Below are 15,971 nucleotides of genomic sequence, written 5' to 3'. Positions count from 1 at the left end.
AGGCTTATAAGCTGAGATGCTTAGTGCTCGGGCGTGAATTAATTTGTGCTGCACAGCATTTGCTTTAAAAGCAAATTAAAAAAGCATTTTGTATTCCCGTGGATTTGAGGCTCCTACCCCAAGTGCTGCTGCTTGCAGCTGGCTGTGGTATTTTCCCTTCTTAAGCAGCTTGGCTTTGCATTTGTCCCATGCCAAAAAAAAGCTGTGGAACCTCCCAGGAGCTGGCCCTGAAAACTCACCTGGACACCTGCTCTAAGAAGGGAGCCCTGAGAGGCAGCGTGGGGCAGAGCTTGTCCCTCTGATGGCGTTGGTGACCTAATCCCCTGCGCAGACTGACATCCCTGATCCTTCCTCTCCGGGACACCCAGCTAATTCCGCAGGATGCGTGGGCACCCGTGTTTGTGGGGCAGTTTCTCCTTGGGACATGACATTTTCCCTGGAGGCAGAGGGCTAATCCCACCACTCCCTTCAAGGCTTGATTGTCATGTTTTATTTTAAAGGATTTGGTGCTTGTCTGCTGCCGTGGAGCAGCAATTTTCTGTAACAGCTCCAAACTGTCAGTACAGAATCTAAGCCAGGCAGGCGATGAAGACGAGGGCTGGTAAAATTCCTCCGTGGTTTTCCTGTGTTTTCAGCTGCCCTTTTCAGGGGCTGGCGATCCACCAGCAAGGTGCTGCTGCCTGTGATCCCTCAGGTGAGGCAGCCCAGCCTCAGCCCTTCACACCTCTCCCAGCTTGTGTCCAGAACCCCCGCATTCCTTGCTCCACAGTATTTTTACTTTTACTTTATTATATTTCCCAGTGCTCCCAATGCTGATGTCCTTCCAGGCTGGGGCAAGAACCAACTGCTCTGCAGTTCTGGGTGTCTGGGCTCTGCTGAGCATCTCCAGCCCACCCATTCTCACACCCCAGTTCAATACATTCGATTTCCTTGCCGTTTCCCTCCCCTTGTAGAGGTTTTTCTCCCCTAAAATCAGCAATCTCTGTGCTCGGGCTCCCTGCAGATGAGTGGTGGCACCTCTGAGATCTTCCCTTCCCCGGAGCTGCTGGAATGTGCTGTTCTGAAGCAGTTGGCAGCCTTTGCTTATATATACATGTGTGTGTATTAAATAGAACAGCTCAGAATATCCGGCAGGCAGAGGTTCATTCAGCACCCAGAGCCTTTCCAGGCCTTTTCCTTTTCCTTCCTTCCTTCCTTCCTTCCTCAGCTCCTTAGGAACAAGATTTAGTGTCAACAGAGTTGATTTCTAAAAGGCTTCCACTTGCCCTGGAATGATGATGATGATGATGATGATGATGGTGGTGGTGGTGGTGTTGCTCTCCAGGCAGCAGATACAGGGAAAGCAGAAAACAGGAAGCCCAAAACCTTGGAACTTCACACCCGGCGTAGAGTGCAGCTCTTCAAAGCAGAACAAACGGCAGGAAACCACAGATATCCCCCAGGATCAGGCATTCCATGTGCAGTGGTGTGCAAGGGATGGGGCTTTGAGCTGCAGGCCCCCAAATTTACCTCCCAGTTGCAGGCTGAGCCACTCCATCTGTGCAGGCGTTGGGGAGCAGCAGCAGCAGCCAAGGGCTGGGATGTTCCAGATGTTGGGCTGCAGGAAGTGGGAAGGTGTGGCATCTCCAGGGCTGCATCCCAAGCCCATCAGAAGGGAAGTGGTTGTGGGTAGAGGATCTCCCACTCGCAGAGACCGGACCACAAAAGAGGGGGCGAGGGGGAAGGATTGAAAAAAAAAGCAGCATTTGTTAGGATGTAACTTCTTTGGCTCTCCATGAGGCCTGGGACTGCAGTCAGGAGAGGGGGGTGGCTTTGCCGAGAGGCTCAGCGAGCCAGAGAGGCTTTTTTGTTGTCTCAGTGCTGAGGCTGGTGTCAGATCTAGGCCGGGAGTAGTCCTGAAAAGCAATTTGCCTGGGCTGCCGAGGAATTAGTCATGACTCCCTGTGCCCACTCGCTTGTGATCCTTTGGAGAAGGGCACGGTGTCAGCCACAGTTTAGCTCTTGAGGGAGAAGGAAACCCCGGTAGAAAATATCAGCTGGTGAACTGAGGTGATCTCCCCCTCCCCAGACATGGCTGTGCTTTGTTTCCACCTTAACCTGGGCAAATCCAATTCCAGACAGCATAATCTCTCCCCTCCTCTTCCCTGAAAAGAGCAGCTGTCACCGGGCTCTGGGGCCGGGTGGGAGGATCTAATGCTCCGAGAGGACCTGCTGTCAGCAGGGCCACGGGCCCACAGCCCAATTAAACTAATGCCCAGTGATAGGAGTTAAACCTGTTAGAATTATATCTCTCCATGTTTATTGCTCAGCCACGAAGCCTCTTATGGCAGAGATGTTCTTCCCTCCCTCGGGACAGCTCCGCTCCCAGCAGAGCTGCGCTGCCGTCGGAGCTGTCTGGCCTCCCCAGCTCTCCTGCAGCTGCAGCTGAAGTTCACCTGTGTCCCCCCAGGTTGTTCCCTGCCCTTCACCGGGGCTGGGATGATCCAAGCAGGCAGGAGCCGAGGAGCAGAGCCGGCCCTGCATCCCCGAGCCGAGCGAGCCTTGATCCCGCCTCCCTCCCTGCTTCCCTCGGCCCTGCCCTGGCCTGGGCTGACTCAGACCGCTCGCCCTCCTCCTCCTCCTGGCTGGCCTGAGTCAGCTTGGCAGGGAGTGGAGACCCGAGCTGCCAAACCTCCCTTCCTTGACTCATCCCAGCAGCTCTGCCTTCCCCAGGGATGTCGGACGGAGGAGCTCCGTGAGCAGCAGGATTCCGCTGCAGCACCTTTCCATTGGGCTCCACCAGCGAGCTGGAAATCCCAAACCAGAGGAGTAAATGTCATGGGAACGGTGGGGTGAATCCAAGGGATGCCAGTTAAATAGTTTTGCTCATTTTCACTCCCTTCCTTCAATCTTTTCTGGCCAACCTGGTCTCTGCAGTTGGGAGGTGCCTCCTTTTTCCCTTTGCCACTTTCCCGGGAAGCTTTCTTGCAGGATGGGGATGTGGAGATCTTGCTGGGTGGAGTCTGTGACACCCCAGATCCACCTGCACTCTGCAGCTCTGGCTGAGAATATTCACCCATGGGACTCACCTTGAAATTCTTGATGGGATGGCAGAAGCTCAGCAGAAAATCTTAGTTCTAATTTCTGTGGGTTTTAATTTTTTTTTTGGAGAAGAGGAAGAAGGAAACACTTCCCTCTTTTTCCCAAGATCCACAAAGATGCTGAGACCACTGGAAGATGCAGAAATCAGCTCATCTTCCTCCTCCAGGAAAAAACATGAACCCCAGGGGGATAGGAAGGTTCCTCACAGTCCCTCATTTCCATCTCTTTGTAGGGTTGGCTTCAGTCTTGCTCCATTGCCTCGTAGCCGGGGTGGTGATGATGATCCTGCCCTTCAGCAGGAGGGATGTGATCACAGGTGGGAGGCCCACTGTTTACAAACAAAAAAAGAACTGGGTGAAGGAGACAACGTTGTTTTATTTCAAAGCTTTCGAGAGCTCGTCGCTCTTGATGTAGATTTAAATAAAAACCCCGAGACGAGCGATTTTTGCATTACCCAGCCCCTGTGCCTGGAAGAAAAAAAACCCGTTCAATACAGAAAGTGTGGTTTGATTTGGAGTTTTCAGAAAGAGGCTGCAGAGCAGTGGGATTATTTTAATAATACGGAAACTTCCCTTCAGGATATTGTAATTTTCTTGCCTGTACTTCTTGTTCTCGTTACTCTTAACGTGATAATCCTCTCCACAGCCTCTGCCGGCTGCGTGTGCCCGTGGATAGCTACCGGGAGTGGGAATTACTGTGTGCTCTGCAAAACGTTCCCAGCTTGTCCTCCTTGCGGGGCTCTGCCTGTGACTCTGCTGGGTGGGAGCACGTGAGAGCAGCTTTTCCCTCTCCAGAGGAGCTGTTTTTGCGGGATACCCGGGCTCCAGCCGTGGCTGGGAGGCTCCGTGAGCTCACAGACTGTGGGGACTGGGAGCCAGTTGCTGCCTGTGGGCGTGAAAAATAAGAGCAATCCTTGGGCAGCTGTCTCGGAGAGATGGGGCTGGGGATGTGAGTCAGGCTGGGCAGCTGAAGTGTGTCTGTGTGGAGTCACCTCAATCCCGTGTGGATCCTGCTCTGGCACTGGGGTGGGGGCCTGGGGGAGCTCGGGAGGTTTGGGGGGTTCACAGCACCCAGAGGGTCGCAGGGTGGAGAGGCTTTGTCCTTCTGAAATGAATCCTAAAGTCCCAGAATGGTTTGGGTGGGAAGAAAGTATTAAACTCATCCTGTTCCACCCCTGCCGTGTGCAGGGGCACCTTCCACTATCCCAGGGTGCTCCAGCCTGGCCTTGGACACTTCCAGGGATGGAGCAGCCACAGCTTCCCTAGAAATTCCATCCCAGCCCCTCACAGCCAGGAATTCCTTCCCAAAATCCCATCCATCCCTGCCCTCTGGCAGTGGGAGCCATTCCCTGTGTCCTGTCCCTCCATCCCTTGTCCCCAGTCCCTGTCCAGCTCTCCTGGAGCCCCTGCAGGCCCTGGAAGCTGCTCCGTATCTGTTAAGGCACGATGCCTTTTGCTTATTGCACAGAAACGGGCAAATCTGACAGCGAAAAAGGGCCAGAAACCCTGAATTTTCACAGGTATTCCACAGCCAAGGCTTTTGGAGGAATTGGTTGCTGAGCAGATCCTCCTAAACACAGGGAGGGAACAATAAGGGAGCGACACCCCCAGCCTTCCAAAGGGGCACATTTTTGAGTCGTGCCCGGCCCTGTGTGGTTTGCAACCAAAACAGTTCACACCTAAGGCCTATAAATAGAGTGCAATAGTCCCTGGATATTTTAGCAGCCGGAACAGGCACGGGGACGGAGGGTGAGTTTTACTATGTGCTGGTTACCTGACCTGCAGGGCGCCAGCTGCCGCGGATTTCTGCGCTCCCCGAACGCCAGGCACAAGTCGTGTGAGCTGCCCCCACACTGCTCCGTGTCTGTTCTCTCCAGCACCCAATTTTAGCAGCACGAAAAGGGAGCTGGAGCTCCTGGGAGGGTTTTTTGGAGCAGAGGGATGGGGGGAGAGAGCCCAGCTCGCATCCCCCGGATGGTGGGAGCGGATGGTGCGGACAGCTGGGCGCTGGGATGGGGCTGGAATGTGGCTGGGCACTGCCTGCCCTCAGATCAGGCTCGTGGAGTCCAAGCGCGGCCCAAAAAGATGTTTAAAAAAGGAGATTTTAAGAAAATCTCCATCTTTAACCCCCAAGCTTTTAACAGCAGTTCTGCTTGAAAAGCAAACATCCCCGTTAAATTGTGGTGCTGCATCAAGCCTGGGATTGAAATCCCAGGGCCAGCAGGAAGAATTGGAACAAACCTTTGGATCCTTCTAGTCCTGGCTGCTCCCAGCACTCTGCATTTCCTTAATAGCACGGGAGCTTGACAACACAACTGAACCCAGCGCCGATCCCATGACAACAAACGCGCACGGATTTACTCTTGGCTGGTCAATTGAAATCCATTTGCTTCTCTGGTTGACGAGGTGTGGAATGAATGTTTTAAGTGTGTTAAAACAGTCAGCATGGAAAGAAAGTTCCTTAAAATATCTCCTATCGCTGGAGGTTTGCTGCCAGCTAGCAAGTAGGAGGGAGCAGGCACTGAGGTAGCATCGGGAGAAGGCTGTGCTGGAGCTCGGAGCACAGGGTTCCCCTCCCTCTTGGAGGTGTCACAGTCCACTGGGATTGTGCTCCAGCCCAAGAATTTCATGGGAGGGAGCTGTTTTAGGGGTAAGGAGTGTACGGAGGGGGTGAATGATGCAGAGATGGGAAGGCTCACTGCTGGTTTGGGGGGAATTTCACCATCCTGTTGAGGATGAGCAAGGAGGAAACAGCCAGACCCACCTCAGGATCCGTAACGGGGCTGCAGGAGCAGCAGCTCCCCTCAGTTTTTTGGAGAGAACGTGGGTTTGTGCCCCAGCACTGAGCCATGCTAGGTTGTGACCTCCCTGCTTTTCTAGCATTCCCATTTATTCCGTCAGCTCCCAATCCGTGTGCTGGAGCATGTCCTTGGCTCCAGCTGACATGTTTGGTGCTGGCTCCAAGAGCTCCAAATCCCCAAGACTTCCTTGACTTTTGAGGTGTGACTCCCATTAAAGCTGGGCTCAGCTCAGCATTTCCCAGGGCCAGCTTTCCCTGCACGCTCCAGGCTGCCCTGCAGTCCCCTGGACTGATTTCCATCTCTTCTTTCCACAGGTGGAGAGAGACTTTGAAAGGGAATATGGGAAGCTGCAGCAGTGAGTATCAACCACACTGGTCGGACAGGACCGGCCGCGTGCTTCCCTGCTCTCCTTGCATCTTCCCAGGGAATTTTAGCCAGGGATGCTCTTCCCAGTGAGCAAATCCCTCGCTGCCCTGTAATTTCCAATTCTTCAGGGTTTCTCTGAGTGTTCAAAGGTGTCCTCAGAAGTATTTGCAGTGGGGTTGCAGATTCTGGCAGCTTAAAAAAAAAAAAAAAAGTGTAAAATTGCCAGAAAACTGTGGGGGTTCCTGAAGAGGCCAACACCTCAGAGGACCAGGAGTGGCTTTGCCATCCTGCCTGTGTCACAGGAGCTCACAGGGATCATCTGGAAGCATTTGGCTTTACCATTTGTGCTAAGTGTGAGAACTTTCAGGAAATATGCGAACTATGAATAAGAGATCACCAACTTGAAAAGGTTAAAAACCATCTGAAAACAACCCGAAAGGGTTGAGCAGCACTGAACTTCATCAAGCCTTGCCTGGATATTTTTAACTCCCACCAGAAGCCAGCATATTCAGCCCGTAAATGATTTGTTGCACGTATGATACACTTGGGTTTCTTTCTTTCCAAGATTCCGACTTTGCCTTCTTTCTCCCATCTTTCAGATTGGAAGATCAGACCAAAAAACTTCAGAAGGATATGAAGAAAAGCACAGATGCAGATTTGGGTAAGTGACTGGAGGATACATAGACTGTGAACTTGGCCACAGAGAGATGAAGTGACTTTTCTCGAGATCACATGAGTAATGTGTGACAAGTCTGGAAAACAAATCCAGAGCTCAGTCCCACTCAGTTTGCTTAGTTACAAGGCCATCTGCGAGAGGCAGCTCAGCCCAGGGAACACAGGGAGGGCTGCGGGCTCAGTCCCCATCTCCTGAGCTCCGTGGCCTTGGACAAGTCCATTTCTTTTGTTTGCCTCAGTTTCTGCCACTGAGAAAACCGAGGAGTGGTCGTTCCAGGTCTCAGATTATCCAGCAGGAGCAGCTCCAGCTGAGCCCATTGTGCCAGCAGTGCTTTTTCACCTCCTTCAGTCCTCCTTTCACCTCTGGAGCCCAGGGAGGTGGGATGGGTCTGGGGGGCACAGCTGGCCACAGCTGGCCGTGTTTCCCGTGGGAAATGCTGAGCTGGCAGCTCTCCTTTGGGAATAACCCAGCTCATTCCCTCGGTGGCCGCTTGTTTTGGCTTCCCCTCGTGGCAGTGGGCGATGGAGGAAGCCATAAACAGCTCAGCCTGCACGTTTGGGGTGACATCTGCCCTTGCAGGTGTCCTGTCCCATGTCCCAGCTCCCTTCACATCCCTCTGGTTCAGAACCTGCTGTGCCCAGAGAGGGATCCAGCGGAGGGGAGCTGGGAGCTGGATTTGTTGGATTTCTGAGAGGAGCAGGGCAGGAACCTGCAGCAAAGAGCTGTTCCAAAGCCCCATGGTTTGGAGCAGTCCCTGCTTGGCCCCCACAGCTGCAGAGCCAAGGCAGAGGCACCAGCACAAGCAGGTGTGGGCTGCACTGGGCCAGCTCTCGTCCCGTGGGGTCGGGGTCACAGCAGGGCAGGGCAGTGGGAAGGAGGCAAATTTGGGGCTTTCCGTGATCCAGCCTCTCACCTGTGTGTGTGTGTGTGTGTGTGGATATTGCCTGACACAAACACAGATCCAGGCTCTCCCCCTGCTCTCCCACCCTTCCCAGCACGGGGAGAGGGGTGGGAAAAGCACCAGACACCCAGGACTGTTTTCCAGGGTGAAATCTGCCCTTTCTGAGGACTCTGGTCATTGTCAGGGATCCTTGGTAAGTTTTTCCTTGTTAAGGATTCCCCTCCCCTCCCTTGCAGTGGGCGTTGTTTATATGGAGCATTTCAAGTCCCAGAGGAGCTGTGGGAGGACTTTCTTTTTCCGTTCTGTTACATGGCAGAGTCACAAATGAGCCTTGGCCAGAGCCAGGACGATCTGATTTCTCATTTCAAGGCTTGAAATGGTGAGTGGAGGGAGAGGTGCTGCACACTGAGAGAGGGCTGGAGGAGAAGGAGGTGCATCAGATCAGTCCCCGAGGATGGCTCTCCTCACCTGGCAGTGCCCGTTCCCAACATCCAGCCCCCAAACCTGGTGAGGATGGCAGCGTTTTGCCCTCCTGTCTCGTTCCTCCAGGCTCAGGGGGTTGGTTCTTCGCTGCCTGCAAACACTCCCTGGCAAAGTGGGACTGGTGGCTCGAGTCTCCACCTTCTTCCCAAAAAGCTCAGCTCAGAACAAGAGAATTCCTGAAATATCCCAGCCAGGCTCTTCCCTGCCCTACCAGCAAACGGGGAATGGGCTGTTAGCAGCACTCCCTGTTCCATGGCTGGACATCACTCACCCCCTTCCCCACCCTCCTTCCAAACAAAATCGGATCTTAAGGAGCAGGAGGATGTTCTGTAACTGGAGGTAAAAGCTCTGCTTTGGAATAATTAATTGGAGCTACGTCTCACGTGTTTAATGAGCGAAAGAGCAGTGCAGACCCTCCTGAAGGCCACCCTGAGGGACAGGAGGTCCTTTCTCCTCCTCTTCTTCCTCCTTCTCCTTCTTGTCCTCCCTGTCCTTCTCCTTCTCTCTCCTCTCTGCCCTGGCACTCTCAGACCCCACTTTTTCAGCTCTCTACAGGTGATCCCCCTGGTGCAAAGGAAATTCCTGACCCAAATTGCCCCTGAACATGCCCAAACCCCCCAATTCCCAACCTCCCAGCGTGACCCTGCCCCTCCCTCCCTCCAGTTCCCTTCCAGTCCTTTCCTGTCAAGGAAGACTTTCATTTTTCTCCCAGCCAAAGGAGTTCTGCCGTTCTTAACTCCGTCCTGTTCTGGCACAAATCCCCGCTCAGATGTGGTCACACATATGGATTCTATCCCATCTGTTTCAAGGTTTCAATGCCCAAAGCCTTCATGTTTGGATAATAGATGGATACGGTGGCTTTGTTATCCCGGAGTGAGAGGCTCGTTCTGCACTGAGCTCCCCAGCTCTGCAGCTTCTGAGCTCTCTCGGTTATAATTGTGTGTAACCTTTCCATCAGAATGTTTAACCCCTTGGTTTATGATCTTAAGCCCCATTATTCGGATGATTTTAACTTTTAATATCTGAGGGAGTCTTTCCAAAGCGCAGCTCAAGCATCTGGCTTTGTGATCTCCAACTGGAATAGCTTCCAGCACTGAGGAAAAAGAACATTTTTTTTTTAGTACCTCTGGCCTTTTTTTTTTTTTTAGTCTATTTTATCCCTGTTTATATTTATGCTTTCCTTTTTGTTAGTCTTTTTTTCCGTTCTGTACCTTCCCTCCTTTCTTGCTCGTTTGTGTGGTGGTTCTGTCATTGAATTTTCCCTTTGCAGCCCAAGTGTTTGGATAGAGAGGGATGTGGCTGATGGAAAACAAGTGGAATGCTCAGTCAGAGCATGACCTGCTGCTTCTGGATTTCTTGGTGGCACTCCCAGGGCCTGTAGAGACTTCATATTCCCCCTGGCTCCTTCTCCACAGGCAAAAAAAATTATGCTTATTGAGGGGAAAATACTTAACTTGTGTCGCTGCTCTTTGTGTTTGGAGAGGGAAAGAGAAACCTCGTCTCCCAGTCCTGTCAGTCTGGTCCTTTCCCACCAAATCCACTTCAAATACATGGGGGTTTTTTTGTAAAGCCATTTGAAAGACTTAATGGACTGTGATTTTGCTCGTTGTGGAAGAGCTGTAGTGAGGCTGAGAGTGACACTTAATAGTCTGTCGAGAGAAGATGCATAAAAAACCCCCATCTCTGGGTTTTTTTAAGAGAACAGTGCTTTTGTTAGTCTGGGATTATTTCTGGCAGCATCACAAGCCTCACATTGGAGTGGTTCAGACTTAACTTATATAAAAACACTTCTCTGGGTGTTTACATGAATGAATTGGTGCCTTTTCCTTGCTTTTCTCAGCCTCCGCCGAGCATCTCCCTGCAGGCTTGTGCTGACCCTCTCCTGGCTGCCTCAGCTCCCTGATTTTTGCCCTCCTGGCAGTGGGAAATGTGACCCTGTCTGGTTTCTTTTCCATCAGCCATGTCCAAGTCGGCAGTGAAGATCTCCTCAGACCTGCTGTCCAACCCCCTGTGCGAGCAGGAGCCCTCGTTCCTCGAGATGGTCACGGCCTTCGACACGGCCATGAAGAGGATGGACTCCTTCAACCAGGAGAAGGTGGATTGGCTTTGGCTGGAAAATGGGAGTGCTGAGAGTGTCCTGGAGTCATGGGATGGTGGGACTGTCATGGACTCATGGGATGGTTGGGGCTGGGGGGGATTTGAACCCATCCCATTCCACCCCCTGCCATGGCAGGGTCGCCTCCCACTGTCCCGGGTTGCTCCAGCCTGACCTTGGACATTTCCAGGGATGGGGCAGCCACAGCTCCTCTGGGAATTCCATCCCAGCCTCTTGCCACCCTCCCAGGGAAGGATTTCCTCCCAAAATCCCATCCATCCCTGCCCTCTGGCAGTGGGAAGCCATTCCCTGTGTCCTGGCACTCCCTGCCCTGTCCAGAATCCTTGTGTCTCACCTCTTTCCCTTTTTGTCATCATTATCATTATTTATCATCCCCAGGATTTGTCCCACGGGAGTTTCTCTAATCTCCCTCTTCAGGCTGGGATTTCAGCTCCCATGGGAGAAATTCCCTCTCTTTGGGTTAAAGGACATCGTGGCTGTGCTCAGAGTCCCTCCCCAGCCCACGGTGGGATCCCTACAAACCCAGCCTTGAGCAAATGGGATTCCCCAGCAATCCTGACATGCAATCCTCCCTTTCTTTGCTTTCCACAGGTGAATCAGATCCAAAAGACAGTCATAGAGCCTTTGAAAAAGTGAGTACCAGCCATCATCTCGTGGGGTTTGTCCTCATCTGGAGCTTTAGGGATGCGGGTCCTGGAGAGAGGCTGGAAATCAGCCTCAGAGGGACAATCCTGCCCTGGTCCTGCTGGCCACACTGCTTTTGGTACTTGATTAATAATAATTTTAACCTTTTTTTGCCACTTGGATCCGCTGCTGCCTTCAGCTGTAGCTTAAAGAGCTCCTGAGATATAAAATCATGGAGCATCCTGGGCTGGAAGGGACCCCCAAAAGATGAATAATTCCACTTTCTCTGTTTATGTGTTGGTTTTTACCTCCAGCAAAGGAACAAAACCACCTGGAGATCGTCCAGGGGGGTCAGAAATTGGCTGGTTGAGAGAAGTTCCTTTCATTTGGAAATTTTCCTAAATAAAAAAGGAGAAAGTGGAAGTTCCTGCATGTTTATAAATAATATTTATAAATAATATTTCCGTGCAAAGAAGGAGGAGAGGCTGCAGAGCCTTCAGAGCCAGAGAGGTTGGAAACGAGGGGAAAATGCCCAAATCCCACAGTTCTGTCACATCCAGCCTGCAAAATTTCCACCTTTCCCAGGGTCACAGGCTGTACCCCCAAACCTTTCAGGATAATTCAGTTCTCTCCCAAATATCCCCTTAAATCCCAAGATTTGCTGCTTTGTTACAGGAGCAGAGCCAGCGAGCAAAAATAAAATGAAATTACTTTAATATGACAGTAAGTGTTGCAAATTGCTGAATAACAATTTCAGTTTAGGTTTGACACACAGAGGGGTTGTGGTGGTTTAGTTGGTTTGGGTTTTTTTTCCCCCCTGAAGTTGTTGTTTCTGGCCAAATCTGAGAGTAAAATCTCATGGATCACTTAACACCTGAGGTTACAGCATGTTCCTGTCTGGGGGATGTTTGGTGACTCAAGTTTTACCTTGGTCCTGTGTGCACAACCAGAAATTCCTGCTTATTTAAGGAAAAAAAAATAAGAAGAAAGAAAGAAAAAGGAAAAAAAATCCAGCCTTTTGCTGTGGAATTGTGTTGCTTATTATCTAGATTGTCCTCATGAAAGATACATTAACTTTTTCTTCCAGCATTCTGTTAAAATTGGAAGAACTTGTGTTTCTGAGATATTCTGGGGTTTTTTTTTTCCCCTCAGCTTGTGTTAGTTGGTGAAATGAAAGACAATCCCTTTCCCTGCAAACCTGCCCTGGTTTGAAATCCTGGGCTGGTGAATTCAGGACAATAAACCCATGAAATCCTGGGCTGGTGAATTCAAGACAATAAATCCATGTCCTTGTGCCCATGGGAGATGCTCTGAGGGCTGGAGCCGTGGCCAAAACCTCTCCAATTTTGGAACAGGAACCTGCTCCAAAGCAAAGAGATGTCCTGGTCACCATCCATGGCCAAAACCTCTCCAATTCTGGGAGCAGGAACCTGCTCCAAGGCAAAGAGATGTCCTGGTCACCATCCATGGCCAAAACCTCTCCAATTTTGGAACAGGAACCTGCTCCAAAGCAAAGAGATGTCCTGGTCACCATCCATGGCCAAAACCTCTCCAATTTTGGAACAGGAACCTGCTCCAAAGCAAAGGGATGTCCTGGTCACCATCCATGGCCAAAACCTCTCCAATTTTGGAACAGGAACCTGCTCCAAGGCAAAGAGATGTCCTGGTCACCATCCATGGCCAAAACCTCTCCAATTTTGGAACAGGAACCTGCTCCAAAGCAAAGAGATGTCCTGGTCACCATCCATGGCCAAAACATCTCCAATTTTGGAACAGGAACCTGCTCCAAAGCAAAGAGATGTCCTGGTCACCATCCATGGCCAAAACCTCTCCAATTTTGGAACAGGAACCTGCTCCAAGGCAAAGGGATGTCCTGGTCACCATGCCAGGCTGGCCAGGACATTCCCATGGCCAAACCTCTCCAGTTTTGGGAGCAGGAACCTGCTCCAAGGCAAAGGGATGTCCTGGTCACCATCCATGGCCAAAACCTCTCCAATTTTGGGAGCAGGAACCTGCTCCAAGTCAAAAGGATGTCCTGGTCACCATGCCAGGCTGGCCAGGACATTCCCAATCTCCAATTTTGTGTGAGAGAGGAAAAGGCTCCAGGGAGACCTCAGTGTTCTAAAGGGGCTCCAGGAGAGCTGGAGAGGAGCTTTGGACAAGGGATGGAGGGACAGGACACAGGGAATGGCTCCCACTGCCAGAGGGCAGGGATGGATGGGATTTTGGGAAGGAATTGTTCCCTGTGAGGGTGAGGAGGGGCTGGGGTGGATTTCCCTGAGGATGCCTCATTTCTGGAAGTGTCTGAGGCGAGTTTGGAGCACCCTGGGACAGTGGAAGGTGTGGAAGGGGGTGGATCTGGGGGATCCTTCAGATCCCTCCCCACCCAGCCCATTCCATGTTTCCCTGCCTCGGGACACTCCGTTATCTGCCCAGTCCTCAGTTCATCACCAGGGTGTTTACTCCGACCTCCTGGCTGCTGTCCATCTCAGCAATTCTCTCCAACCTTCTGAATTTCCGTGATGAGAGGGGTTTTTTTATTTTATTCCTCTTTTCCTGCCCTTTGGCACCTGCAAAGCTTCACCCTGTGTGCCTTTAACCAGCTTATGTTCCATGCTGGGGAAGCTCCATCCCCACTCCAAGAACAAAACTGCTCCTTCCCTTCCCTCCTCCTTCCCTTTGTAGGTGCATCCCTGCCCAGGAACATTTCTGAGGAGCCCAAGGGTCCATTTTGAGGCTAATGAGATGCAGGAGAGAAATGCAGAGTTTGCACCTCCCTCCCTTTGTCCTGCTGGCAGATAAACCCCAGCACCAGTTTCTGGCAGAAAAAGTTCCAGATTAATGAAAGCTGCCTTGAGGAGCTCTTCTTATTTCCAGTTAGGTTTTCCTTCCCCTCGCCGAGGCAGCTCTCCCAAGCCTCTCCCAACTTTGCTCTGACCTAGAAAAAAAAAGGCTTTTTAAATTTATTTTTTTTTTTTGCTCCAACAGCTGCACTTTATTACATCTTCACTGGTGGTCCTTTCTAGTTTATTAGCCAAAGAAACAGATAAGTATAATCCAGACAATTATCATTAGTGGTAATACATTGTAATCAGAGGCACATGGGCAGTAAAATCTCCATTCAGTTGTCCAGGGATTGGAGTTTCCAGGCAAATATTGGGGAATTTGTTAAACCACGTTGAAAAAAAAGCAGTAGTAGATTTAGTTGGGGGGGTGGAGGCTTGTATTGTTTCAGTCCTTCTGCTTCTGGGCTCACAGGGTTATTCACAATTTGGCTTTTTGAGCCCCAAGAAGCCTTTGGCTGGGAATGACTCATTTATTTTCGGGGAAAGAGCAAAGCTCCAGTGAGAATATTGCATTTTTCAGGGGATGGGTTGGGCGAGGAGCTGGGCAGGAGGGATGGGCTCCTCTTTGGGAGCTGCCTGTGGAATCTCACACCAGAGCAGCGGATTTGGGGCAGAAGGGGACAAAGCCAGCTGGTTTGGACTTCACTCCCAGTTCTTCCCAGTCAAGGCAGGGTCAGGGATTGGGGATGGAGTCTTAGTGTTCCATATTGTGTCCGTATTTAAGGAAGGAAGCGGCTTAAACGAGCCAGGTGGTTTGGAAATCCACAGGATTTAGGACCTTTCACGTTGGGAGAGGATTTCCAGGGCCACAGGTCTCAATTTAACTGACTCTGTCTGACTCTCTCAGAGCAAGGGGGTGACCTGGTCACCTTGGCTTGGTGCTGTCCCCTTAGGGCATTGTCCTGCTCACAAATCCAGAAAGGTTTTGGCCATGGGAATGTCATGGTCACCTCGGCTTGGTGCCATCCCCTTGGAGCATTGTTCTGTTCCCAAAATTGGAGAGGTTTTGGCCACGGAAATGTCCTGGTCACCCTGGCACAGGATCACCCCCCTGGAGCATTGTCCTTGTCTCAAAACTGGAGAGGTTTTGGCCATGGGAATGTCATGGTCACCTGGAATGGGTTCTACTCCCTTGGAGCATGTTCTTGTTCCCAAAATTGGAGAGATTTGGCCATGGGGATGTCCTGGTCACCCTGGCACAGGATCACCCCCCTGGAGCATTGTCCTTGTCCCAGAATTAGAGAGGTTTGGCATTGGGAATGTCCTGGTACCAACCCTTTGACTTGGAGCATGTTCCTGCTCCCAAAACTGGAGAGGTTTTGGCCATGGGAATGTCATGGTCACCTTGGCTTGGTGCCATCCCCTTGGAGCATTGTCCTTCTCCCAAAATTGGAGAGATTTGGCCATGGGAATGTCATGGTCACCTTGGCTTGGTGCCATCCCCTTGGAGCATTGTCCTTCTCCCAAAATTGGAGAGATTTGGCCATGGGAATGTCACCTGGAATGGGTGCCACTCCCTTGGGGCATTGTCCTTGTCCCAAAACTGGAGAGGTTTGGCATTGGGATGTCCTGGTCACCCTGGCACAGGATCACCCCCCTGGAGCATTGTCCTTGTCTCAAAACTGGAGGGGTTTTGGCCATGGGAATGTCATGGTCACCTCAGCTTGGTGCCATCCCCTTGGAGCATTGTTCTGTTCCCAAAATTGGAGAATTTTTGGCCATGGGAATGTCATGGTCACCTGGAATGGGTGCTACTCCCTTGGAGCATGTTCTTGTTCCCAAAATTGGAGAGATTTGGCCATGGGGATGTCCTGGTCACCCTGGCACAGGATCACCCCCCTGGAGCATTGTCCTTGTCCCAGAATTGGAGAGGTTGGGCATTGGGAATGTCCTGGTACCAACCCTTTGACTTGGAGCATGTTCCTGCTCCCAAAACTGGAGGGGTTTTTTCCATGGGAATGTCATGGTCACCTGGAATGGGTGCCACTCCCTTGGAGCATGTTCTTGTTCCCAAAATTGGAGAATTTTTGGCCATGGGGATGTCCTGGTCATCCTGGCACAGGATCACCCCCCTGGAG

General features: G+C 51.4%; 1 protein-coding gene across 2 annotated transcripts in view; it reads left to right on the top strand.

The window, feature by feature from the left end:
* The window catches only part of BIN3 (bridging integrator 3), a 46,225-nt gene that overhangs the window by 13,536 nt on the left and 16,718 nt on the right, over positions 1 to 15,971 (top strand). For both annotated transcript variants that reach the window (XM_038160285.1, XM_038160286.1), the window contains exons 3-6: positions 6,196 to 6,236; positions 6,847 to 6,908; positions 10,266 to 10,402; positions 11,015 to 11,055. In XM_038160285.1, the coding sequence (XP_038016213.1) occupies positions 6,196 to 6,236; positions 6,847 to 6,908; positions 10,266 to 10,402; positions 11,015 to 11,055 (281 nt within the window). The remainder of the gene's footprint in view (positions 1 to 6,195; positions 6,237 to 6,846; positions 6,909 to 10,265; positions 10,403 to 11,014; positions 11,056 to 15,971) is intronic.

Source organism: Motacilla alba, chromosome 22 (genome assembly GCF_015832195.1).
Source record: "Motacilla alba alba isolate MOTALB_02 chromosome 22, Motacilla_alba_V1.0_pri, whole genome shotgun sequence".
NCBI classification, from domain to species: domain Eukaryota; kingdom Metazoa; phylum Chordata; class Aves; order Passeriformes; family Motacillidae; genus Motacilla; species Motacilla alba.
Note: the sequence above shows the minus strand (reverse complement) of the source record. Positions and strands in the feature narration are given on the sequence as shown.